At 45.0% G+C, this 27,242-nt stretch overlaps 1 protein-coding gene across 1 annotated transcript in view; it reads left to right on the top strand.

Moving 5' to 3' along the window:
• The first annotated feature begins 2,829 nt into the window (after positions 1–2,829).
• Positions 2,830–27,242, top strand: part of LOC147433427 (uncharacterized) — a 40,634-nt gene continuing 16,221 nt past the window's right edge. Inside the window, exons 1-6 of the mRNA XM_086492988.1 lie at positions 2,830–3,325; positions 3,607–3,942; positions 4,017–4,173; positions 4,260–4,479; positions 4,565–4,618; positions 4,697–4,776. Coding sequence (XP_086349114.1) covers positions 3,669–3,942; positions 4,017–4,173; positions 4,260–4,479; positions 4,565–4,618; positions 4,697–4,776 — 785 coding nt within the window. The 5' untranslated portion in view covers positions 2,830–3,325; positions 3,607–3,668. The remainder of the gene's footprint in view (positions 3,326–3,606; positions 3,943–4,016; positions 4,174–4,259; positions 4,480–4,564; positions 4,619–4,696; positions 4,777–27,242) is intronic.

The raw sequence follows: 27,242 nt of genomic DNA, 5'->3' as shown, positions 1-27,242 counted from the left end.
AGCCAACGAGGGCTCAACAAGAGGAAATAGCAAGAGGGCTCGCCCAAGAGAGAGAGGGGGCTGATTTTTGCAAGGCATTAACACACACACACTCACACAATCTCATGTGTGAAGAAAGAGAAGACTATCTCTTCCCAAGCTTTAATGGAGAACTCATCACCTACTCCAAGCTTGAGAGATAGAAGCCTACATCAACACTCTCTTGGCATGTGGATGCAAATCCAACCAAGAGCCAAGCTTCAATGCATGCTCTTCTCCTCTACCAAGCTAATTACTAAGCTAAGCTATGCTAATATGAGTGATTATGTGAGGAGATGTACATCTTTCTCGTAAGATACTCCTTCTTCCTCTCAATCTACTCTCATACCCTGCTAGCTCTCACCATCTTCGAAGGAATGTGAGGTCTTGGGTCTGAGAACGGGGATAATTCAAGTTGTGTTTGCTAAGTGTTTTGCGTAGTGCATGAAGCTTTCATCTTCATTGCACTAGCTAGTCTTGAAGAAACACAAAGAATTGTATTGTACAATGTCTCTCTTGATGGGAGAAACCATAATACAAAGCCTTTTGGAGGGGGGACCGACTCCATGCAAATCCGGTCCTCAACTGTTGTTAATAGCTGAATTTCTCTCTCTTTTGAAAGTATTGTCGATGCTATCTAACTAGGTATTATGCTTTTTGTTGCTCTCTCCACCCAAGCACTCTTGTAATTCTCATTAGGAATCTATTCTAATGAAATGCCCACTATGTTCATGCTCATTTTCGCTACACACAAGTTATTAGGCCATTAAATGCTACAGAATCTACAAAAGTGTGTGAAGTTTATGGCCTTTCCTAAGTCCCTAGCTAAAAGATGAGGGATGGTAAGAGCAAACCACCATAGAGCATCGTTATTGGCTACATCTTAATGCTATTTTCAAGCTGGTTCCTTGTAATCTACAACACTAGGTGAGGCTTGTCTTTATTCCAAGCTACCTAGGTACCTCTCACAAGTTGTAAGTTTTTTACCTTAATGTAAAAAAGACTGGCCATCATAGAGAGGAATGGGAGCTTTCTCCACATCGCTGTAGATTCAATGGAAAATCTATCCATCCCTTGATGGATTTAGGCAGCCAAGTCACTATGTAAGTGACCTTGGAGATACCCTATTTGGAAGGTGTGCCCCGTGACAAAAAGTTATTGCAAATCTTATGAGCAAGTGGCTATGGGCAGTCTCCAATAGGATATCTAGTATATCAATGACAAAATCAAGAAATGGCTAATCACCAGAACTTTCTTTGAAGTAGAGGAGCTTAATCCTTCCCATCATTTAAGATTGAAGTAGAGGAGCTTAATCCTTCCCATCATTTAAGATTGGCCTCAAAGTGAGCCAACACCCATCCCCATCTTCTTGCATAAAATCAAATCCCATGGGAATCTGAGTCACTTGAAGTGGAGACCTTCTTCCAAGATTGGCTACTGTGATCTTTTTGATGTTTTGAAATGGATTTTGCAAAAGAATATCCGTTTCTTATGATTAATTGCCCAACCAGAGGCCATACTAAAATGTGGAGACGGTTTCAAAAGTGTTTGACAAAAGTTTCATGATTATCCAACAAACCTGTAGGATCGTTTGTAAAAAGCTAAAGACACATTTGTTCACCATTGGGGAGGTAGATATCTTTAATTGGTTCACTTGCTTGAGGGGTTGCTGGGGGCATCTTGGCTAGTTCCTATCCTTTAGAGGATCTTTAGGTTTAGAGGTGGAGTGTGAAAGCCCTCATTGGTTCTAGAGTCTGCATAACCTTCAAGCCGCCTTTGTATTTTGAGACACTCCTGTATATCTCCTAGAGATGTAGTTCCTAATCTTATGGGTAGTTAAACCACAATGAAAACGTTCATTGAGGAGATGCTTGAAGATGACATGTTGGAGAACAAAAGAGCCATTACCCAAAATAATCTTTATGTGTTCAGGCAAGGGTTTGTCCCCAAATATTTGAAAGTGCCATAGTGGATTAGATCCCTAGGCCGTTTGCTGCTTAGGACCTAACCTACCAAGGACGCAATGGTCTTGAGAAATCTGTAATATTGATAGGGTAAGTGAGATAAATCCATCCACACAAGATAGAGTGCATATTTATTTCCTCCAAAAGAGAAAGAATAATTGCATCTAAACGGATAGCGAGGAGAGTTTTTAATAGTCCACTATCTAGCTCCCAAGGCCTCATCCGCCATCCCTTCTTCCTTAAGCTGGATAAATGAATTTGTGTAGGCAAAACCTGTACTTGTAAGCCTTTTTTTTTTTGGGGGGGGGGGGGGGGGGGGGGGGGGGTGAGCACCACAGACCATACCAATAAGGGCTTGCTTTTTATACTCAAGTTCATACTTATCGACTATCGTAGTTGGCAATATGTAGTGGGACATACCTTTTGAAGAAATTTCGGATTTTTTGAACTCTAGATTAAACATGAAAACTTCTACGTTGCCACCTTGACATAGTAGAAGATGTGACCAAGCCACTTCAATCTCAATGCTCAAGTGTTGCACTATCAAAATCCTATTGTGACGATGAAGTGGTGAGAAAGTGGGCTTAGCTAATCACGAGGGTGGTTATTCTTACAAGGTGGGTATAATGACTCATGAGGCTCCAACGGGTAAAGGCCCAAAGAAAGGAGAATTGAAAACGGGGTTGGAATCCGCGTGGCACTTGGTAAATGCTCTCTCTCTCTCTCTCTCTCTCTCTCTCTCTCTCCCCCCTAGCCTACACTCGCTTTTTGGTTGGGCTTCAGGGCCTCTTCTGCTTTTGGCCCGAGTTTTGGGCTTCTCGCTCGCAAGGAGACCGCTGTTTTTGTTTTTGGTTACCAAACCCCCCCTCTCTCTCTCTCTCTCTCTCTTTCTCTCTTTGCCACGAGGGGAGCGGCGACCAAATCAGAGACCTGTCGTTCTTCCCTCCGCCGCCGCCAGCAGCAGGCCTCTTCCGTCCCTCTCTCGCTCTCTTCCCTTCCGGCCTCTTCATCCCCCCCCCCCCCCCCCCCGCGGCGTGTCGGTCTCTGGCTTCTCGGCCACATTCTCTCTCTCTCTCTCTCTGCGCAGGTTTTGTCTCCACAATGCTGCTTGCCTACGTCGTCGAAGCAGATCTGCTGTGAAGAGGACGCCGTCGTAGGGCAAGGTAAGACGACAGGACTTGCTTTTTCCGTTTATAGGGCCAACAAGCAAGGCTTCTGGAAGATGGAGCGGTGAAGGAGAATGCCGAAGGTGTTTTGCTTGCTTTGGCAAGGACTGGAGGGCCTTGCTGCAACATCCGACAAATTCTTTGGCGCTCATGACTGCCAATGGACTTTTGAGTCGGGTAAAGCTTTAATATGCTTGCTCTGCTTTCTAATAAAAACGCGCTCTTTCAGTTGTCGTTAGTTTTGTCTGCTTTTTCTGTTCTCAAGGCGCAATGCCGGAAGGGTATGGCATTGTTTTGGCTTCTGGATGATTTTACTTGATAAAGCGGAATGCACACATTGAGGATCTGTGCGGAAAACCTTGGGAGCTAGATGATATTTTAATTAGGCGGTGTTGCAGTGTGCTATAAAAATCGCATGGTGCTCTTTCGTTTTACATCGTTGACACCTGATTTTTCAGGAGAACGGAAGCATTGGGTTAGGTGGAAAAGATAGTGTCCAGCTGCTTTAAGTAAATACAGAATGCAGAGGGGGAATTGTTCTTCAGCACGTAGTGGTGGTGATGCTTTGACGCAAAGGGACTGGCACAGTTCAATATTTCAGCACAGAGATGGGATGTCTTCCAAGTTCAATTTGAATGCAGGCAATGAGGGGGTCAAGGTTGATAGACATGGGGCTGCAAATACTGATTGGATTGACAAAATAGTATCATGCCCCATATACTACCCTACTGAAGAGGAATTTGTCGATCCGCTGCAGTACATTCAAAAGATAGCAACCGAGGCTTCTGAATATGGTCAGTGTCCGGTTTTTTTTTGAGAGGTTCCTGTTGTAGATCTCATGCCATAAATATTCTCTGCATTTGTGTAGGCATTTGCAAAATTGTACCTCCTGTGGTCGCATCTGTCCCAGCTGGAGTGGTTTTGACTCGAGAGCAAACAAATTTTAAATTCACAACCAGGGTCCAACCAATGAGGCTGTCAAACTGGGACAAGCAGGACAAAACCATCTTTCCTATGAGTGGACGGTGAAGAATTGCTTGTTGACAGAAACTCCTTCAACACTTGGTAGTTGTTATCCTGGAGAGACTAACTGGTTCTGTCTTGATTGCAGCTTTTACAATCTTACCGAATATGAGAAAGTTGCAAATAAGGCCTTTGCTCGCAAGTTTTCAACTGCTGCAGCTTTGCCTACCAAGTTCGTCGAGGCAGAGTTCTGGAAAGAACTTGTGCTTGGTAAGACTCGCACTGTTGAATACGCTTGTGATGTTGAAGGCAGTGCCTTTTCAGAATCTTGCACAGACCCTTTGGGACAAAGCAAATGGAATTTGAAGGTTAGAGTTTAGTCTCACAAAATGCTCGGATGAACTTCCTATGCCACCAAGTGAGTTTTTGAGCTATTTTATTTGTTTCCCACAGGGCATTTCTCGACTACCGGATTCTACTCTTCGGCTTTTAGACATTGTGATACCGGTATGCTTTGTTGGCAGGGTTTGCTTCAATTCTAGTTTGAATGGTTCTTGATCAATGTTCTGTTTGTATTGGCTGTAGGGAGTTACTGAACCCATGTTATACATTGGAATGCTTTTTAGTATGTTTGCATGGCACATCGAAGACCATTACTTGTACAGGTGTGTTCCTCACAACTTCGTTTCTTTATGAGGGGTAACGATTTCTATTTCACTTCCAAGGAAGGATTGCATTTGTTTTCAAGAGAGTCAAAGTTTTACGCGAGTGAACTTGCATTGCCCAACTTTCTCCTAGGAAGATTTGCCCAGACCGATCAGCTCTATTGCCCCTAGTAATTGGGGTTTCCTTAAAAATACTTACGCTTCTGTTTGCAAATGCTGGGTTTGTCACCAACTTTATGAAATTCCTTGGAAATGGTGGCATGGGAGAGACAAAGATGGAGGTGTGACCTTTTGAGGAAGAGTTTAGAAAATTGGAGGTAAGATGCAGAAAGGCAAGAGGGTTTTTAGATGTTAAGTTTGATATAGAGGATTCGAGAGGAAATGCTTTTATGGAGTATGGTGCATTGCTCATTGCGAAAGCAAGAAGTTGCATACAACAAGACCCAAGTAGTAGCTGCTCAATCATGCCACATTAAGCCTCTCGCTTCAGCCCCGGCATACCTTCTCAGTGCCCACATTTATCTTGTAATCAAGCCCTCATTTTTGTCGTGGCTCGGTTAAGCCCATACGTTGTGCAACTCATCCACATTGCTTTGTAGATCTAGTTTCGCATGAGAAGAAACGTGGTCGCCTACTTTCTTGACAGCCCTTCACACAACATTTTGTTTGCCGGCTCGTTGCACTTGCACATGTATAGGTGCTTTTGGACCATATGGAACAGGTACTTTTGGACGGTATGGCATAGGTGCTTTTCACGCTTTTGGAGCAGGGATACTTGGAACCATGGGAGAGATGTATGGCACTATGTCTGGCATGGCAGGAGACCCCTATAGATTCCACCCGATGCAGCAGCAAGTGCGACAACATGTGATGCATAAGTGGTCAATGCACGATATTCTAAAGCAAAAGCAACCTTTCCTTGACTCTTTTTTGGGCAAAAGTCCTTTTCTCAGACATGGCGGCCAAGAATCAGATGACGATGCTTACAGATGCTTTTGGGCATTGTAGAGCAGGTGTAGGTGTTTTTGGACCATTTGGCATAGGTACAAGGGCTTTTTGGACCATATGGCACAAGTGCAAGTACTTTTGGACCATAGGGCACAAATGCTTTTGGCGCTTTTGGAACAGGGATGCATGGAAGCATGGGATAGACGTATGGCACTATGCTTGGCATGCAGGTGGGATTCAAATAGTTGTTTCTTTACTATGGTTGACACTTCTTTACGATGCACAAATTCTCACACCTTGGAACCATTTTAGGGTGATCTTTATTGTCTTGCAACCAACGGTTTTGGGATACCTTTTTTCTAGTGGCTTTTGTTAAGATGGTCCTTCTTGAGGAGCAAAGGGAGAGATGTTGCTATGGGCTTCCTCTCAAGTTACAAAGGTATTGCCTAAATGGAAGTTGTCACGTGCACATCTAACCCTATGTGTACATGGACAAGCTACTTCATGACTAGGGTTTAGTTCAATCAAGTCAGTCTAGAATAAGAAGTGGTATGGCACTTTTGTGAGTCTGTTCGCAGACCGTTCATGTCCGGACACTTAGATTAGATGCATATCCTCTAGTTGCACACATCATGATCATCAGAATCCATCAGAATCCATCATCAACATTTTCCAGTGCATTAAACCTATGTGTACGTGGACAAGCTACTTCATGACTAGGGTTCAATTCAGTCAAGTCAGTCTAGAATAGGAAGTGATCTCGCACTTTTGTGAGTCTGTTCGCAGACCGTTCATGTCCGGACACTTAGATTAGATGCCCTATGTGTACGTGGACAAGCTACTTCATGACTAGGGTTCAGTTCAGTCAAGTCAGTCTAGAATAGGAAGTGATCTCGCACTTTTGTGAGTGTTCGCAGACCGTTCATGTCCGGACTCTTAGATTAGATGCATATCCTCTGGTTGCACACAAGATGATCATCATAATTCATCAGAATCCATCAGGAGCATTTCTCAGTGCATTAAACCTATTTTCCCTATTTTTGACATTTTTCATGTATTATTTTTAAGTGACTTTTGTTGGGAACTAGGTAGGGCAAATTTACTAAGTTTGTATATATAGAAACCTAGCGCTAGCACTTTCTAGCAGAAGAGGCAGCAAGAACTCCGGTTCAACAGGCACCTTCTCAGCAAGACCCCCAAGACCTAGCGTTTTCAGCCATCTGCAAAGCTAGTGTTTTTGGACAAGACCAACAGCCGGCGTTTTTGCATTGCAGATCAACTGGCAGCAGTAGAGGACAGATCAACACTAGCGTCAGTGGTTTGTACTAGTAGATTCACAACTTTTTTGCAGCGGGACCCATTTTCAGCCCTAGCGTTTTTGGATCAACATACCATCCTAGTGTTCTGCAGATCCATCGCAACATAACAGTTAGAAGCATCAGCGTTTTCAGTTTTCAGCACTTAGGCACAACAAAACGACCCCCGAACCTCACAGATCTCATCTTCCCGCAGCAGATCCTCGTCGCACGGTCAGATCCCACGAAGTTTGCAGTTTCAACCCGGAAAACGAAGATTTCAGCATCTGCGTTTTCAGCGCGTCATCGTCACCGACATAGAGTCAGAATTCAGCAGATAAAGATTTGCAGATTTCAGCCATTAGCATTTTCAGATTTAAGCCCATATCGTCGTCGTCCTCATCATCGTCGACATTGTCGGCAAGTCCAAGTATTGTAGAGATTTGTGCAATCAATAGTAGACCGCTCTCGCCATAGAGAGTGGGGCCTTCGAAGGAGGGTTTGACAACATTCTAGTGTCGTATTCTTCTCTCTCTATCTCAGTCTCAACACCTTCATTCACAGTGTTATCCACTTTGTTTGTGATCACTTGCACTCTCTCATTAAAGAACGGAAGGCTCTCCCTTCCGTAAGCAAAAGGAACCTTGAGCATTGTTCGAAGCACTCATCTTGAGCAAAGTTCCAACATTCTCTTCCGCTGCAGATTACATTGGTATCAGTGAATGAAGGTGCACAGAGAGAGAGAGAGAGAGAGAGAGAGAGAGAGAGAGAGAGAGAGAGAGAGAGAGAGAGAGAGAGAGAGAGAGAGAGAGAATACGACACCAGAATGTTGTCAAACCTTCCTCCAAGGGCCCCTCTCTTTATGGCGAGAGAGGTCTATGCTATTGATTGCACAAATCTGGTACAATGGTCTAGATGCAATGGACTTGCCGACGATGTCGATGACAAGACGAGCTGAAATTTGAAAACGCTAGGGGCTGAAATCTGTAAATCTACTGAGTGCTGAATTCTGACTCTATGTCGGCGAGGACGGCGATGGCGACGACGATGCGCTAAAAACGCAGGTGATGAAATCTGCGAAGAGTGGGCTGAAATTGAAAACGCTGGCTGATCTGACCGTGCGGCGAGGATCTGTCGCGAGAAGGTGAGATCTGCGAGGTTTGGGGCTGTCCTTGCGGAGTCTAAATGCTGAAAATAGAAAACGCTGATGCAATGGCTGATTCTGTCATCGCTGGGGATCTAAAAAATGCAGGTTGATCTGCAAGTTGCAAAAATGCTAGGCTGATCTTGTATTTGCTGCAAAAACGCTAGGCCTTCTGCTACAGAAACGCCAAGGCTGATGTGCAAGAGAAAACGTTGGCTGGTCTTGATGGCTGAAAAACGCTAGGTAATCCGGTCGGTTCTTGCTGAGAAGGTGCACTGCAAGTGTAGGTACTGCGCTGCCTCTTATGCCAGAAAGTGCTAGCACTAGGTTTTTTTTATAGAGATTAGCAAATTTGCCCTACCCAGTTTCCCAACAAAGTCACTTATTAATAACAAGTAAAAAATGGCTAAAATAGCGAAAATGGGTGCTATGCACTGTAAAATGCTCATGATGGATATGGATTGTAATGGTGATGATCATGCTGTGTGCAACCAGAGGATATGCAACTACTCTAAGTGCCTAGACATGCACGGCCTGCGCACAGGCTCACAAGGTGCCAGAACTCTTCCTAAGCTGACCTGAACCCTAGACCTGAAGTAGCTTGTCCACATGCACGTAGGGTTAGATGTGCACGTGACACAACCTAATGAGAAAAGGACGTAGCCAATCGTCAAAGAAGATTGGCTATTCGTTGAAGAGGCATGCCTTTATGGACAGAGTTGTGACTTTTTGAGGATAGGGGTCTCTTTGATTGTCGAATGTGCATCCTTGAACAAGGAACTAAGAAGATAGCGGCTCTCATAAATTCAAAATTTCCAGCTGTTAGGTAACAGAAGTGTTTTTGGTGATAGCTCAGGACAAGTGCTCGTTACATACACAAGGTTACTCAATGAGAGATGTGCAATAAACAAAGAGAGGAGAGAGAATGGTAGTGTGAGTGAAGGTTCTATGAGAGTGTTAGGTGCAGCGGAATGAATGTGTGCGCTTTGCTCAAGATGAGTGCTCCGAACTGTGCTCAAGGTTCCTTTTGTTCTTATGGAAGGTAGAGCCTTCCATTCTTAATGAGGGAATGCTATGATCACAAACAAAGTGAATGGACACTGTGCGTGCAAGTGCATGAGACTGAGAGATAGAGAGAGAAGAGAGATACGACACCAGAGACGTTGTAAAACCCTCCTCCAAAGGCCCCACTCTCGTCGGCGAGAGTGGTCTACTTATGATTGCACAATCTGGTACAAATGGTATCCATGAGACTGATGCAAGTCTAGGCTATGTCGGTGACGACGACGACGACTTTAGGGCTGAAATCTGCGGTCTTCTATCTGCTGTCCATAAAAATGCTATGGCTGAAAATCTGGGACTGTTTTCGATGGTTGAAAATGACTGTTTTGGCTGCGTTTTTGAGGGCTGACAATGGGGGGTCTTCTACAATGGCTAGGGCTGAATCTGCTGTTGTCTTCAAGGCTGAAAACGTTGCTGCAAATTCTGCACTTAAGGCTGAAAATGGAAAACGCTGGCAGATTTGGTAAGCGCTAGCAAAAACGCTAGGCAACTGGGAAGTGCTGGTGATGACTGCAAAACTGGAAAACGCTAGGGGTCATGGGGAGGTGCTAGCGATATCCAAAAACGCTAGGGCTGAGTGTGGGCGATGAGGGGAAACCAAAAACACCAAGGAGTGCTGTTGGGGTATAAAGCCCAATGTGGTCGCCCAGGTAAGTGGGCGGGCCGCCAGGTATGTACACATATTCTTTTGTAAAAACCTAATAAGAACTCACTATGCTCTACACATTACAGTAGAGCGAGTTCACCATATCGTCGTGCTCTTCTTCTCGCACTCTCTCTCGCGTCGCACTTCCGCTCGTACTCCTTCAACTGGTATCAGAGCTCAGATCGAGGCTCGGGGCAGCATTGCAGGAGGCTAGAGTCACCAACTCAGATAGGAGTGAAATTCGACAGGCGAAGACACGGCCCCAAATCTCGTGGGTGAGCCCGAAGGGCATGGTGTTGTCAGAATTTCAGTCTGAGGTCATCTCGGCCACCGTTCGGCTTCGACAAAGGTCTGCGCAGGCCATTTTCGACTATGTGGTCTCGACGGGTACAGATCCGACTCTGCAAATTTGGGGTTTTCGGCCTACGACTGCCGGTGCTGAGGATATCGACACTCCCAGAGTGCTGATTTGTGGTTGTCTACACATCGAAGGACGGCTCACAGTTCTTGGAGGCGTGTCACATACGACACGGGCGCATCTACACCATAGTTATCGGGGAACGTCCCCTAGCCCCCGTTCCGACGTTTCGGGGGGCAATTCCCTTCCCGAACGTTTTAGAACGTCTCGGAATGTCTGACATTCCGGGTGGCCAATGCAAACCGTAATGGCCGTTCCGGAACGTTCCGAAACGCCCCCGGACCGTTCCGGAATGCCCCTAGAACAGCCAACGGCTACAAACAAATTTGGCAAAAATTGAAAAAATTGAAGTAAATGTTTGGGCTTCTTTTGAAAGTGTGCAAGGCCTCAAGGACTCATAAAATGCACCCCCCTCCCCCTTTCTCTTCACAAGCTAATCCTCAAGGTTCAAGCTCTCTCCCTCTCACTCTCAAGATCTCTCCCTCTCAAGACTCACTCTCTCAAGGCTCAAGGCTTCAAGCCTTCAAGCTCTCTTCCTCTCCCTCCCACTCTCTCAAATCTCTCTCCCTCTCTCTCTCTCTCTCATCATCTAGTCATAGCAAGGTTGAATGGTCTTCAAAACGAGTTTTTTGTGAGTATTAGAGTCAAAGCACTCTAATACTCCTTGTATTTAAACACAAGGAGCTAAAAATTGCACTATTTGGGTGTTTTTTATACCTCCCGTTCCGCGACGTTCCCGTTCCGGACCCCTAGCCGTTCCCCCGTTCTGCGGGGATCCCGTTGCCGTTCCTGTTCCGCGTTCCGGGTAACTATGATCTACACACAGACTGTAGGCGACATCCACTAGTTCATCAGGTAGCTTGTGTTTGCTGCTTGATATTTCAGATTTCATCCTGACATTGCAGGTACTTCCACATGGGATGTATTGTCAGAGATGATGTATGTCTGTTGAGGGTTTGCTGGCCGTGAGTCATGCAGCAAACAACCGCCGCAACGGTTACGGCATACAGTGGGAAATTTGTGGGTGTATGACTTTGTGGAAAGTCTATGTACTGTCAGTTTTACTGCAGTCTTTGTTGAGGGTCGAGTGAGGTTTTATTGAGCTGTGGGATTCTCGAATGTTGAGATCCTTTCGGTGATACAGGTCTTGGAGCGATCCCTCGAGCACCCTTAGATAGGCAGCTAGGATGTATTGACTGTGAGTTAGACAGTTGGGATTGCATCTTTGCTTTACTGCCGTTGAGGCATTGTCGCAGTCTATGCTTACAGGACAGTGACAGGACAATCAGAGACAGTACAGGTGCAGGACAGGTTTACCCACAGCTTACAGTGTCAGAGAGACAGTGTTTTTGAGCTGTTTTTTGGTATGTTTTTTAGTACACCAGAGCCATTTTACAAATGAGACTCTGCCGAAATTTATGCAGAATCTGAAGCTTTCTTGGTTCATTTGACAAGTTGATATTGGTTCAGAGGTCAGTTTACAGGGGAAACTCTGCCGAATTTTTCCCAGGAAAGTAAACTACTGTGAAGCGTAGCTATGGCGGGATCACAGGACACTGCTCTTTACAATATCAAGAAGCTGGATGGAACCAATTTTCCATTGTGGAAGCAGCAGATTTGCCACGTGTTGGTACAAAAGAAGCAGATAAAACCTATAAAGCTCAAAGGGATAAAACCAGAAGATATGGACGGACGAAGATAAATGGAGCGAAATGGATGAATTGGCACTTTCTACCATTATGCTGACTTTGGCAGAAAGCGTTTACTTCAATGTAGCAGACGAGATGTCGGCTTATCAAGCATGGTTAAAGCTGAGTGATCTTTATGAGAAGCAGAGTGCAGCTTCACAGGTATACTGGCTTAAGAAGCTTGTTGACTTGAAGATGAAAGAAGGGACACCTATGTCCAATCATTTGAATGAATTCAACACAATTTACAGTCAATTGTCAGCTCAAGGTGTCAAGTTTGATGAACCTGTTAGAGCTATGTTCCTGTTGATCACATTGCCGGAAAGTTGGGACACTTTTCGCACAGCTTTGAGTAATTCTGCACCTCCAGATGGTCTGAACATAGCAGGTGTAGAAGGAAGTCTGCTTACTGAAGAAACCAATAGAAAGACAATGGACAAAGGCAAAGGAACAACCTTAGTTGTCAGGGGAAGGAACAAAGAAAAGTACAAAGGTGGAAAGAGGAATCAGTCTCGTAGCAAGTCCCGCAGTGCTAAAGGCAAGAGTGACATAGAATGCTACCATTGTGGCAAGAAGGGTCACATGAAAAGAGACTGCAGAGAATGGAAAGCAGAAAAAGGCAAAGAGAAAGCTGAAGACCATGGTGAGAAGAACAAGTCTTCAGTGAAGATTCAAGAAATAAATGTGACAAATACTGTTGCAGAGGATGACAGTCTAGTGTCAGGAGACATCTACTTCTTGAAGAATACAATGGACTCAGCTCTTCTTACAGCATCTGATGGAAATGCACTGAGTGACTGGATTATAGACTCAGGGGCATCACTTCATGTGTCTCCAAACAAGGAGTGGTTTACCTCTTATGTGACCACTAAAGATCATGTTCGGCTAGGCAATGGGCAGACATGTGAGATCTTAGGTGTTGGAGATGTTCAATTGAAGTTTCAGAATGGCTCTTCTTTCACGCTGAAGAATGTGAGACATGTTCCCGCAATTACAAAGAGCTTGATCAGCACAAGTTTACTTGATGATGCTGTCTACGTCACCACTTTTGGACAGAACATATGGAAGATATCCAAGGGTTCTATGGCAGTAGCACATGGAGTAAAAATGTCTCTAAAAATGTAATCAATGTAACCGAGCAGCCGAACGTTTCTTTGTGGCATAGCCAGTTAGGACATATGTCCAAAAAGAGAATGAAAATCTTGTCTCGTTCTGGTTATTTGCCTGGCTTTTCATTTAATGATTTTGAATTCTGTGAACATTGTCTGTATGGCAAGCAAACACAGCAGCCTCATAAGCATAGAAGCAGTAGAAGAGATACACAGTTGGCACTTGCTCATAGTGATTTGTGTGGACCTATGCCTAACCTATCTCTAGGGGGAGCTTCTTACTTTATGACATTTATAGATGATTACTCGAGGAAAGTATTGGTTTACTTTCTCAACCACAAGGATGAAGCATTTAGTGTTTTCAAAACGTTTGTGACACTTGTGGAGAATCAGAGTGGCAAGAAGCTTAAATGCTTACACACTGATAATGGTGGAGAGTATGTTTCAAAGGCCTTTCAGGACTTTTGTTAGTCAAAAGGTATAAAACGTGAACTTACTGCTCCTTACAATCCTCCTCAAAATGGTGTTGCTGAGAGGATGAATAGGACCATACAAGAGAAGGTCAGAAGTATGTTGTCTAATGCACAGCTGCCAAATGGGTTTTGGGCTGAAGCTGTATCAACAGCTGTTCATCTTGTAAATAGATCTCCTAGCAAGGTTTTGCAGAAGGATTCAGTGCCAGAGATGGTATGGTCAGGCAAAATGCCCTCATACAAGCATCTCAGAGTCTTTGGCTGTGAGGTATATACTCACGTTCCAAAGGAATCTAGGAACAAACTTGAGCCAAAGAGTAGAAAGTGCATCTTTCTAGGCTATGGTAATTCTGGTGAGATGGGGTACAGACTTTGGGATCCCGAATCCAGAAAGGTTGTCCGCAGCAATGATGTTCACTTTAATGAATCCAAATATCATTCTAAACCGGAGAGGGTTGAGGAGATTAGAAGAGTTGTCTTCCAAGAAGATGGACCTGCACGTGCAAGACAAAATGTCAGGGCTCAAGAGGGGCAAGGACATGATAGATTGGAACCACAGGTTGTGGCTGAGCCTGAGCCACCTATTGTGCGTAGATCTGGACGTATCACGCGACCTCTTGATAGGTTTGTTCCATCTATGAACTATGTCATGTTGACTGATTGCAATGAGCCTTCATGTTACAAGGAAGCAGTGCAAATGAAGGACTCCGGGAATTGGCAATTGGCCATGCAGTCAGAGATGACAGCTCTGCATAAAAACTAGACATGGAAGCTAGTTAAATTACCACAAGGCAAAAAGGCTCTACCTTGTAAATGGGTTTACAGGTATAAGATCACCGCTCATGATAGTCAGCCAAAGTACAAAGCAAGGCTTGTTGCCAAGGGCTTTAAGCAAGAACAAGGCATTGACTTTGATGAAGTCTTCTCTCCGGTGGTCAAGATGACTACATTGAGATGCTTTCTTGCATTGGTTGCCATATTAGATTTGGTGTTGCACCAAATGGATATCAAGACAGCGTTCTTGCAGGGTGATTTAGATGTGGAAATTTACATGCAGCAGCTAGAAGGGTTTGTTGAGAAAGGCAAGGAAGATCTGGTATGCCAGTTGTGAAAGAGTCTTTATGGCTTAAAACAATCACCGAGGGCATGGTACCATAAGTTCCACAAGTTCATGCTTTCTCAAGGCTACAAACGTAGTGAGTTCGATCATTGTCTATATACAAAGAAGGCTAAGGATGGCAGTTGGTTGATCCTTATTTTGTATGTGGATGACATGTTGATTGCTGGCAAGCACTTGGAAGAAATTTCAGCTTTGAAGTCAAAGATGGCAAAATCGTTTGACATGAAAGACATGGGTGAGGCAAGTCATATACTTGGTATGCGCATTGAGAGAGCCAGATCAAAGAAGTTGATTTGGTTATCTCAAACAGAGTATATTGACAAGGTTTTGCAACGTTTCAATATGGAGAAGGGAAAGGCATTGAGTGTTCCATTGCCACCATATGTGAAACTTAGCAAACAAGATTGTCCTGTGTCTGAGGAAGAACATGTTGAAATGGATAAGATTCCATATGCGTCTGCAGTGGGTAGTTTAATGTATGCAATGATTGCTACTCGCCCAGACATTGCATTTGCAGTGGGAGTAGTAAGTCGATACATGTCAAACCCAGGCAAGAAACATTGGGAGGCAGTGAAAGGAATATTGAGATACCTGAAAGCTACAAAGAGTATGCGTATATGCTATGGGAGTCAGGAGCTAAGTGTAAAGGGTTTTACAGACTCAGATTATGCAGGTGACTTAGACAACTGAAGGTCTACGTCAGGGTATGCCTTTGCATTGGTTGGTGGAGCAGTATCATGGCGTTCTAGATTACAAGATTGTGTTACTCAGTCTACTACAGAGGCTGAATATGTTGCAGCATCAGAGGCATGCAAAGAATCAATTTGGCTTAATCGACTAGTAAGAGATTTGGTAATCAAAGAAGAGATGCCTGTGTTATATTGTGATAGTCAAAGTGCTATACAATTGGCTCGCAATCCAGTTTATCACTCAAAGACAAAGCATGTGGATGTGAAGTATCATTTCATCAGGGAAATGCTCGAGGATAAGCAACTTCAACTTGTCAAAGTTCACACCACAGAAAATCTTGCTGATCTACTTACAAAAGGACTTCCCTCAGAGAGCTTTGCGTATTTTCGCAAGCAATTAGGTGTAGGGTAGTACATCACTTCTCTACATCTCTTGTATATTAGCTTGTATAGTAGCTTCTCTCACACTTAAAGTACCACATTGGACTTTAAGTGGGAGGTGGTTGGGGTATAAAGCCCAATGTGGTCGCCCAGGTAAGTGGGCGGGCCGCCAGGTATGTACACATATTCTTTTGTAAAAACCTAATAGAAACTCACTATGCTCTACACATTACAGTAGAGCGAGTTCACCATATCATCGTGCTCTTCTTCTCGCACTCTCTCTCGCGTCACACTTCCGCTCATACGCCTTCAAGTGCTGAGGGTACTACGGGGTTCTTGCTGAGAAGATGCCTGTTGAGCAGGGAGCTCCTGCTGCCTCTGCTGCCATTTAGTGCTAACTTGGGTTTGCTTGTATACAAACTTAGCAAAATTGCCCTACCTACTTTTGTTGGGAAGTCACTTAAAAATAATAAGTGAAAAATATCAAAAATAGGGAAAATAGGCTAAATGCACTGGAAAATTCCTCTTCTGATTCTGATGGATTCTGATGGGAATACCGATGATCATGTTGTGTGCAACCAGAGGATATGCATCTACACTAAGTGACTGCGCATGCACGGTCTATGAATAGACTCACAAAAGTGCCAGATCACTTCTAATCTAGACTGACTGGACTTGACTGAACCTTGATCATGCTGTAGCTTGTCCACGGACACATAGGGTTGGATGTATCACGTGACATCCCCTCCTTTTCAAAGTGAGGGCCTCGACGCCAATAGCATCCGGAATCTTGGAAGGGACTCTTCGCTGGCCCACTCTGATGTGTGGGTCGTGCGGTACTTGAACTTCATAAAGGTCTGCAACGCTTGCTTCTTTGGGCCGCGCCGAAAACGACACAAAGTCTTGTGTGGCCCTTTCTGAAACCGGCCTGTTCAATCCAAAAAGGGCGGTAGACTTTACTTTAAACCTTGATTTAGCTTTCACCCATTATTAGTCGTCTATTTTACCTGTACTTTCAAGACACAACAGAGGGGAGAGGGATACAGGCTGCTAGATTGCACCTGTATGAGTAGACGGACACCAGATTGGCCCCTAACTTAGGCGCCCCTTTCGGTATTTCTTTATTGTTCAAAAGAGGGAATAAACGCTGTGGTTCCTACAAGCTGCCCCGCACAAACTCGGCTGAATTTCCTCTGTTCCAGCCCGATTTCGGCAGCATAACTGTACTAGAACCCTTCACGGTCAGCATTCCCACGCATTGACCGACTTTCCCGACGCATACGGGCACTTTGCAAAACCTGGCGAGAATCTGCAGCACGCTGAATTCTCTGTTTTCAGCCCTGAAAATGCGCCAGATCGCCTGTACAGCGGTCCCCTTGCGTCCCCGAACCTCCTGGGGGTATTAGGGTCTGTTTAGGGCCAAAACCCTAAACCTGCAAAAATACACAGCAGGCTGTAATTCACTGTTTCGGGCTCCGTTTCGCGTGCCGGTCGCATCCCTAGCAAGTCCTCGAGCTCCCGCACCTGTAGGGCTACTTGCCCTTTGAATCGGACGAGATTTCTGGCGTGAAACCTCTCCGAATTCACCTGTACCTGCGGGGGGATTAGCCGCTAGCTAATCCAGTACCTGTGCAAGAGGCTCTTGCCTCGGCAATCGCGCATGAACCCACACAACTGTACATTGGTCAAATGAAGAGCCCACTAGAGGGGCATAACATACTGCCAAAGGGGAGAGAGAGGGCAGTGCGTAGCGTGCAGGGCATCACTCCTGGCACCGCACTGTGCATAAGAGGGAAAGCAAGCACTCCATAGCTCTTAACCTGTGACAGGGACTTGCAAAATGAGCCTCCCAGCTATAAATCACGTTTTTGCCTTCTCTATAAGTAGTAAACTGGCCTCAAAGTGCCAAGTGTCACTCATTTGTGCATTTTCCCGCTTTAGACCCTCGGGTCTAAAAATATCTCACCTGCAGCCTCTGTTGACTTGGCCACAGAGTAACAAAATGATCCCCATGTCAAACTGCACGTAATGACGCGAAGACATTTTCAGGTCCCAAAATAGCAGTTCCCTAAATTTTAGGAGATGCTGCCATTGTATCTTTCTAGGTCATCCGACCCTCTTTGTACACTGCGGCCACATCCAAAACTGAAATGTAGCCTCTGTAGCAAAGGATTCCACTTTGGCTAGTCAATGACCCCACTTGGCTAACCATAGTCCTTGTCCAACCTTAGTGCTCTCTTGCCCTCAGGCCTGGACTCCCTCTGGACAGTTCCACACTAGCTATGCAATGCAGGGCAGTTAGATTTCCCGAGGGGTGTTTCCAAAAAGTGAAAGTAAATAGATAATAAGAAAGAAATCAACAAAAAGGATAGATAGTAGTCACACGCTGGTGACATACCCCCCTCTTGAAATCTCAAACGTCCTCGTTTGCATCTATGTCGTACATGCTTACTGTCAGCACTGATGTATTCAACACCTGTCGACACATATACGACACATACATGCTCATTGTCAACCCTGGTGTATTCAACACCTCGTCGACTCATGTATTGCCTGCGTGTGAACCCTGTCCCAACGACATAGTGGTAGCTGCGCACTCTGCCATTGCTTTGAGTCACTAACTTTCCAATGACAAAATGGTAGCTGCACATTTTGCCACTGTCTTATAGTACACGTTGGATCCCGTAACACTTTCGAGCATACCCAAACCGACAGTTTAAGAATGCAGTTACACATGTACTCTTCAATAGAAGCAATCACTGTATCCTTGACAAACTGACAAGAAATACTCACTTCTATAGCACTAACCAAACTTTTGGACATTCCATAAGAGCAATTGCCAAACTGACAATCTGTACAGCTCTAACATTCATGTAACAGGTATTTGATTTGAGCTCACTTTAAATACCATGTACATCATTTGTTTCAGAAGCCATTGTCACACTGACAATCCATGTAGCTTTGAAACTCAAGGGGTCAAGGTAGGTTGCAAACCGAAGGCTTCCAGGTAAAGTGATAACACAGTTGGTGACTCTGCAAGTTCACCTTCTTCCATCCACTTAGCATCCATTGGTGGATAGTTTCTGAACTTTACCAAGTAACGCCTAGCAACCTTGCCTTTCACTTTCCTTTCTTTGTGTGCCAAAATCTGTTCAGGGAGCAAGATCTCGTCAAGTTCCTCGACTTCCGGCTGATCTTCAGCTGGCATATGTTCTGGCACATCACCCACATAGGGTCTGAGAAGACTCACATGAAACGCATTGTGAATCTTCCAACTGTCAGGCAATTTCAGCCTATATGCAACATCACTGATTATGTCGCACACTTGAAAAGGCCCATAGTAACGCATGCTGAGCTTTGGAAACAGTCTTTCCTTGCCCTTCATCTTCTTTAACCTTGCCTTTTCAAACCGTAGAAGCACCCAATCACCAAGTGAATATACCACTTCACGACGGTGACGATCAGCTGCTTTCTTTTGCTTTGCCTGAGTCCTTTCTAAGGCCACTTTGACCTTCTTGTACATTTCATCCATGTCCTGAACATACTTATCTGCTTCAAATATCTTGTCCTTTGTATGCAGTATGGGAGGAACTTTCTTGCCACCTTCAACTATCTCAAAAGGTGCCTTGCCAGTTGATGAATGCACTGTATTATTGTATGCATACTCCACCAATGGCAAATACTGCTCCCACTTTCCTTTATGCTCCTCTTCATTCTTTGAGTAGACTATCATGTCATCAAAGAATGTACCAACAAACTGCTGGTGTGGACGGAAAATTCTGTCCATCATCCTATTAAACGTAGCAGGAGCATTTGTGAGACCAAAGGGCATCACTAAAAATTCGTAAAGGCCAAACGTTGTTCTAAAAGCAGTCTTGTGCACATCCTCTGATCTAATGCGGATCTGATGGTACCCACTCTTTAGATCTATCCTGCTAAACATAGCTGCTCCTTCTAATTTGTCCATAATATCATCAATTCTAGGTATAGGGAACCTATTCTTGATGGTATTCTTGTTCAGTGCACGGTAGTCGATGCACATACGCCATGAGCCATCCTTTTTTTCTGCACCAACAATACTGGAGAACAAAATGGAGATGAACTGGGCTGAATCAGCCCTTTTTCTAACAGCTCCTGTACTTGGCCCATTATCTCTTTCTGCTGAGCCGCACTAACCCTGTACGGAGGCTTGTTTGGTGGGCTACTGCCTGGCACCAAATCTATCGCATGGTCCTCGGGTCTCTCTGGCGGTAATTGAGACGGTAATGAATCGGAAAAACAGTCACTATACTGTTGTAAAAACATTGACCTTTCTTTATCTAGCACAGATAAATTTGATTCATCACAATCTGACACTTCACGTGCAAAAACCAAGTACGCAGAAAGATGCTTTTTCATTACAGAAGTAATAGCAGAAGCTGATACAGTAGGAATAGACTCCCCTTTAAGCTTTACATCCAGAATATGAGTCTTTCCCCTGCTCTGTACAGTGATCTTTTTGTTGTAGGCATCCATGATTCCCTGTACACGAAACAACCAAGGAATACCTAACAACACATCACATCCGTCCAGTGGCATGATGTAAAATTCTTCAGCATCTACATAGGACTGGATATGTAGACGCAACTTTCCAATGATGGGTGTCACAGCCTCTGTATGGCCAGGACATGCCAAACCTGCCTCTGCTGTATACCCCATCTCTTCAGGTCTGATTCCCAACTTTGAAGCCAATTCTGGGGAAATAAAGTTGGCTTTGGCACCTGGATCAAAGAAGATAAGCACTGTTTGATCCCTGACCTTTCCCCATGCTCTGCAAAGCTCACTTGCATCCGAATTTGGCTTATCGCCCACCATATCTGGCACTAGACCAGCCATGGGCTTCTTTCCTTTCTTGTCTTCCTTGTCTTCAGAATCAGCTGGCCTTTTCTTTGTAGGACAGTTGTAAGCAATGTGGCCAGGCTGCTCACATATAAAGCATTTGTTCTCTGTCCTCAGGACCTTCTTTTGCTCTTCTGACTTGCGAGGAAAACGTCTTTTCCATTTCTTTGCGGGTCCTTTTTCTGATTCAGCCGTAGCTTTGTCTTTCCCTGCGTTGGCCGACTCCTGAGTCCCTTTAGGAGCCTCATTGGGAACGTGCTTCTTGGCTGAATTTTTCTTGCCTGATCCTGCCTTGACGCCAGTGTTAAATTCACAATCTTCTCCCTTGAGCAAACCATTGCCAGTGTTTGCTACCTCGATGAGCTGCGTCAAAGTAGTGACTTTTGTCTTCGTACAGTACTTTCTCAATCCTTTAGGTAGGCCACAACAGTATTTTTCAATCTGTTCTGTCAATGGCACAAACCTATAGGAAGTTACTGGAAGTAGAGCTTTCCAAAACTTCCGATTGTAATCATCCAGATTTCTGCAAGTGGCAGCATTTAGCTGGTGCCATTCTGTCATGACATCTGCTTCGAAATCATCAGATAACCATGCTGCTGCAAAAATCTGCTTGAAGTAAATCCATGTGGACGGAGCTTGCCCTTGAAGCAATAAAGTTGTCCACCATTGTCCCGCATTCCCTGTCAAGAAAGTGGCTGCCTTGCGGACCTTTGAAGCCTCTGTAAAGTTTCCCCCTGCATAGGCCTTATCAAACTGCTGGAGGAATGAAAGAGCCTTCTTCCTGTCATCAAACCCTGTAAAGGTCGTGAATGACACTCCTTTGCCACCTTCTTTGTACGGAGTTGGCCTCTCCAGCGGCGTTAAATTGTCATATGGAAGTGACTGAAACATGGGAACACTATTAGGGTTCATTTGTGTTCCTTGGCCGCTATTAACTTGACCTGGAAATGCCATATTTGGCTGCTGATTTGTAATTCCAGCCATACCAAAATTTGCTTGTGGCATCCCAAATTGTCCCTGAGTGCTTTGAAACCCTGGTTGCATACCCATGACACTGTACATGGGGTTAGGCATCATCGTTTGAGCACCCCCGAACACTGTTCCTGGCGTATAAAACTGATTTCCAGGTGCATGACCAGCCATGCTCTGGAATACCGATCCACCTCCAAAATAGCCAGGGTGTACTGAAGGTGGTGGGAAGACCTGTTGCATAGCCTGTAGGTTGCTTCCCTGCCCATTAGAACCAGCTATAGGCTGCTGAAAGGTGGCGGGCTGAATTGGTACAGCTTGAAAAACTGGCATCTCAGCCACCTGTTCTTGCACCTTAGGCATACGTTGTGGAGACTGCATGTTCTCCGTCAAGTGTACAGGTGTTTCCATTGACTGTGCGGTATGAATCACCTGTGTTCGAGCCTTAACAGGCTTTTGAATATGATCCAGTGACCCAACTTGCTGAGACGGAACAGGAGGTTGCAGAAAGGCTAAAAACCTCGGATTCTGCATTACTTGTGTGAACATAGCCACAACAGTAACCAACTGGGTCCTGAATATATCATCATCAGTCTGTGGTGGTCTTAAGGACTCACCCACTTCATGTGTCTGTTGACCCTGTGAAGAGGAAACCTCTTCAGTCACATCATCTGGTCTGTCAGCCATAATTACAATTCCCTGTGTCTGGTCTATGATCCCCTGTGTCTTCAAGCCGAAAACTGCCCAAGGCTCACTTCTATGGGAAAAAGTGATTTAATCCCGTCGATGGAACCATGAAACCGGCCTGTTCAATCCAAAAAGGGCGGTAGACTTTACTTTAAACCTTGATTTAGCTTTCACCCATTATTAGTCGTCTATTTTACCTGTACTTTCAAGACACAACAGAGGGGAGAGGGATACAGGCTGCTAGATTGCACCTGTATGAGTAGACGGACACCAGATTGGCCCCTAACTTAGGCGCCCCTTTCGGTATTTCTTTATTGTTCAAAAGAGGGAATAAACGCTGTGGTTCCTACAAGCTGCCCCGCACAAACTCGGCTGAATTTCCTCTGTTCCAGCCCGATTTCGGCAGCATAACTGTACTAGAACCCTTCACGGTCAGCATTCCCACGCATTGACCGACTTTCCCGACGCATACGGGCACTTTGCAAAACCTGGCGAGAATCTGCAGCACGCTGAATTCTCTGTTTTCAGCCCTGAAAATGCGCCAGATCGCCTGTACAGCGGTCCCCTTGCGTCCCCGAACCTCCTGGGGGTATTAGGGTCTGTTTAGGGCCAAAACCCTAAACCTGCAAAAATACACAGCAGGCTGTAATTCACTGTTTCGGGCTCCGTTTCGCGTGCCGGTCGCATCCCTAGCAAGTCCTCGAGCTCCCGCACCTGTAGGGCTACTTGCCCTTTGAATCGGACGAGATTTCTGGCGTGAAACCTCTCCGAATTCACCTGTACCTGCGGGGGGATTAGCCGCTAGCTAATCCAGTACCTGTGCAAGAGGCTCTTGCCTCGGCAATCGCGCATGAACCCACACAACTGTACATTGGTCAAATGAAGAGCCCACTAGAGGGGCATAACATACTGCCAAAGGGGAGAGAGAGGGCAGTGCGTAGCGTGCAGGGCATCACTCCTGGCACCGCACTGTGCATAAGAGGGAAAGCAAGCACTCCATAGCTCTTAACCTGTGACAGGGACTTGCAAAATGAGCCTCCCAGCTATAAATCACGTTTTTGCCTTCTCTATAAGTAGTAAACTGGCCTCAAAGTGCCAAGTGTCACTCATTTGTGCATTTTCCCGCTTTAGACCCTCGGGTCTAAAAATATCTCACCTGCAGCCTCTGTTGACTTGGCCACAGAGTAACAAAATGATCCCCATGTCAAACTGCACGTAATGACGCGAAGACATTTTCAGGTCCCAAAATAGCAGTTCCCTAAATTTTAGGAGATGCTGCCATTGTATCTTTCTAGGTCATCCGACCCTCTTTGTACACTGCGGCCACATCCAAAACTGAAATGTAGCCTCTGTAGCAAAGGATTCCACTTTGGCTAGTCAATGACCCCACTTGGCTAACCATAGTCCTTGTCCAACCTTAGTGCTCTCTTGCCCTCAGGCCTGGACTCCCTCTGGACAGTTCCACACTAGCTATGCAATGCAGGGCAGTTAGATTTCCCGAGGGGTGTTTCCAAAAAGTGAAAGTAAATAGATAATAAGAAAGAAATCAACAAAAAGGATAGATAGTAGTCACACGCTGGTGACACTTTCCATGCTTCAACTTCGTCGAGAGTCATGCTTCTTTCGTCTTCAAGAATCTCCACGACTGAAAATTCTTGAAACCACTTCCAACACAAAAACATGAATATACCCATTCTATGTAAAGTGAGTGGAAAATATCCTGTTGTCCTAATAGACTGTGCATGCAATGTAGATGAACAAAGAGAGGGAGTGCCAAACCGTTCACCACACGTATGCAAACAATGAGATCGAATCTTTCTCTTCTGATCTAAAGCAATCAACTGTGGCAATTCACAACGGAAATGCCTATGCTTGGTGTTCATACTTTCATGTGCTCTTTCTACAAATGTGTCATGCCAAGGAAGAGACATGGAATGTGACGTCCTTGAATGCATACTTTTCAGCTTTTCATGAAAAATCCGCACATATTCGTACTCATTCATGAGTGAAACGTGCTCAACGTACAATATATCATGCCTAGGAAAAGGGATCACATAAAGACGTCGACTAAAATACAGGAAACGATCACGAATGAAACACTCGATCAATGCGTGCGTATCAATCATGGGAACACGTAATACTTCCTGTGAGGGTTCTTTGGACCTAGGCTCGAGAGCCAAGATCGGTTCTTCCTGAATGATCGAATCGTCCTGTGGGGGTTCTTTGGATCTCGACTCAAGAGCCAAGATCGGGTCTTCGTGATTGATCGTCTCTGCAATGAGGTTAGCTTCACTAGAGAAAGTATTTACTAACACATCATCCTTCTTGTGAACAATCACATCTTCTTCATGCAACTCATCATGCTTGTGAGAAATCACATCTTGATTATGCAAATCATCATGCTTGTCATTGTCATCCAAATCATCATGCTCATCATTATCATTCAATTCATCATGCTTCTCATAATCATGCAAATCCTGTGTGTCATGCTTGGGAGAAGAAGGGAGTGGGAGAGGCTCCTTTTCCTGATTCTGTGCAAAGTACGCCTGCACTTGAGAAAAAATTTGCCACAACTCTTTTATGTGTTGATCGCTCCTCTTGTCTTGCTTTGTTCTCGCGGTCATATTCTGTTTGTCTTTCGTTGTTCTCGCGATCAAATGGGGCTTGTCTTTCTTTGGCTTCCAAGCGTGCTTGCTCGTGCTCACGCTCTATGGCTGCCATACCTTCTTTGTATTCACGATCTATGGCTGCCCTTCGTTCTTCGTAGGCCTTTCTTTCTGCTTTTCTTGCTTCGCGTTCTCTGTCTTTCCAATGATACACAATTGCTCCAACTCCTCCATAGGAGTTAGTGCAATCCTTGGCGTAGATGGGGAAGGGAGAGGGTCGAAAAAACCCCTGTTGGGGAAAATTCTTCTTCGCCTCTCTCATGCTCATCACCTCCAAGCGAAGTATCAATTCCGCTTTGAGTGGCGACCATCCACTGAAGTCGTGGGTTCTTGTGGGTCTTGGTTCTTAAGTTCACGAGGAACTTGGGTTCTTGCGGGTCTTGGGTTCTTGAGGGTCTTGAGGTTCTTTAGGTTCTTGAGGTTTTCTTTTGCTTGCAAACCGCGTTTGAGAAGGATCTTCTCTTCACCCGAGTTCTACTCCTTTCTGCGGGCGCACCCCTTGGCGGCTTTGCGCTCACACCAAGGTTGCTTTTTTCCACCTCACGTCGATTTGCCGGCTGCTAAGTGCACGGTCCGCTCTCAATGATTGAAAAGAGACACAAGGGGAGGCTGGACAAACCCTTCTTTCTTGGGATTCCTGTCACTCTTCAAAAAACACGATTAGTAATCGACACGCCCAAGCGAACTTGGGTTCATGCGACCGCAACAAGCAAAAAAATTCTTGTGATTCTTGTGGTTCTTTCCTTGAGTGATACAGAACTTTGCCAAAGCTCTGATACCAATGTTAGGTGCAACAGAATGAATGTTTGCGCTTTGCTCAAGATGAGTGCTCCGAACTGTGCTCAAGGTTCCTTTTGTTCTTATGGAAGGTAGAGCCTTCCGTTCTTAATGAGGGAATGCTATGATCACAGACAAAGTGAATGGACACTGTGCGTGCAAGTGCATGAGACTGAGAGATAGAGAGAGAAGAGAGATACGACACCAGAGACGTTGTAAAACCCTCCTCCGAAGGCCCCACTCTCGTCGGCGAGAGTGGTCTACTTATGATTGCACAATCTGGTACAAATGGTATGCATGAGACTGATGCAAGTCTAGGCTATGTCGGTGACGACGACGGGGATGACGACGATGACTTTAGGGCTGAAATCTGCGGTCTTCTATCTGCTTACCATAAAAACGCTATGGCTGAAAATCTGGGACTGTTTTCGATGGCTGAAAATGACTGTTTTGGCTGTGTTTTTGAGGGCTGAAAATGAGGGGTCTTCTGCAATGGCTAGGGTTGAATCTGCTGTTGTCTTCAAGGCTGAAAACGCTGCTGCAAATTCTGCACTTCAGGCTGAAAATGGAAAACGTTGGCAGATTTGGTAAGCGCTAGCAAAAACGCTAGGCAACTGGGAAGTGCTGGTGATGATTGCAACTTGAAAACGCCAGGGGTCATGGGGAGGTGCTAGCGATATCCAAAAACGCTAGTGCTGAGTGTGGGCGATGAGGGGAAACCAAAAACGCCAAGGAGTGCTGAGGGTACTGCGGGGTTCTTGCTGAGAAGATGCCTGTTGAGCGGGGAGCTCCTGTTGCCTCTTCTGCCATTTAGTGCTAACTTGGGTTTGCTTATATACAAACTTAGCAAAATTGCCCTACCTACTTTTGTTGGGAAGTCACTTAAAAATAATAAGTGAAAAATGTCAAAAATAGGGAAAATAGGCTAAATGCATTGGAAAATTCCTCTTCTGATTCTGATGGATTCTGATGGGAATACCGATGATCATGCTATGTGCAACCAGAGGATATGCATCTACACTAAGTGACTGGGCATGCACGGTCTACGAATAGACTCACAAAAGTGCAAGATCACTTCTAATCTAGACTGACTGGACTTGATTGAACCTTGATCATGCTGTAGCTTGTCCACGGACACATATGGTTGGATGTGTCACGAGAGAGAGAGAGAGAGAGAGAGAGAGAGAGAGAGAGAGAGAGAGAGAGAGAGAGAGAGGACTAACACGAGATGGCATCCCAAACCCCCCTCCAAGGACCCCCCACTATATTGCTAGAGTGATATTTGCTTTAGATTGCAACAAATGTTGATACAATGGATCTGGATACTGAGATGTCACGACACACGAGAGAATCAATAAAAACACTTCACAAACTTAATCACAATCGTGTCCATAGGTATTGGCCCCAAAGTTTGGCGTCCCTTTCGGTATTTATTTTTATATTAATGCTTGAGCAAAGTTACAAAGTCCGAGGGTCCTCTTTGCTTAGCTGCTTGTCAGCCAAATTGAGTTGAGGA

This window comes from Adiantum capillus-veneris, chromosome 20, assembly GCF_014529385.1.
Source record: "Adiantum capillus-veneris isolate H3 chromosome 20, ASM1452938v2, whole genome shotgun sequence".
Classification (NCBI taxonomy): Eukaryota; Viridiplantae; Streptophyta; class Polypodiopsida; order Polypodiales; family Pteridaceae; genus Adiantum; species Adiantum capillus-veneris.
The sequence above is the reverse complement of the archived record's forward strand: the minus strand, read 5'-3'. Positions and strand labels throughout refer to the sequence as shown.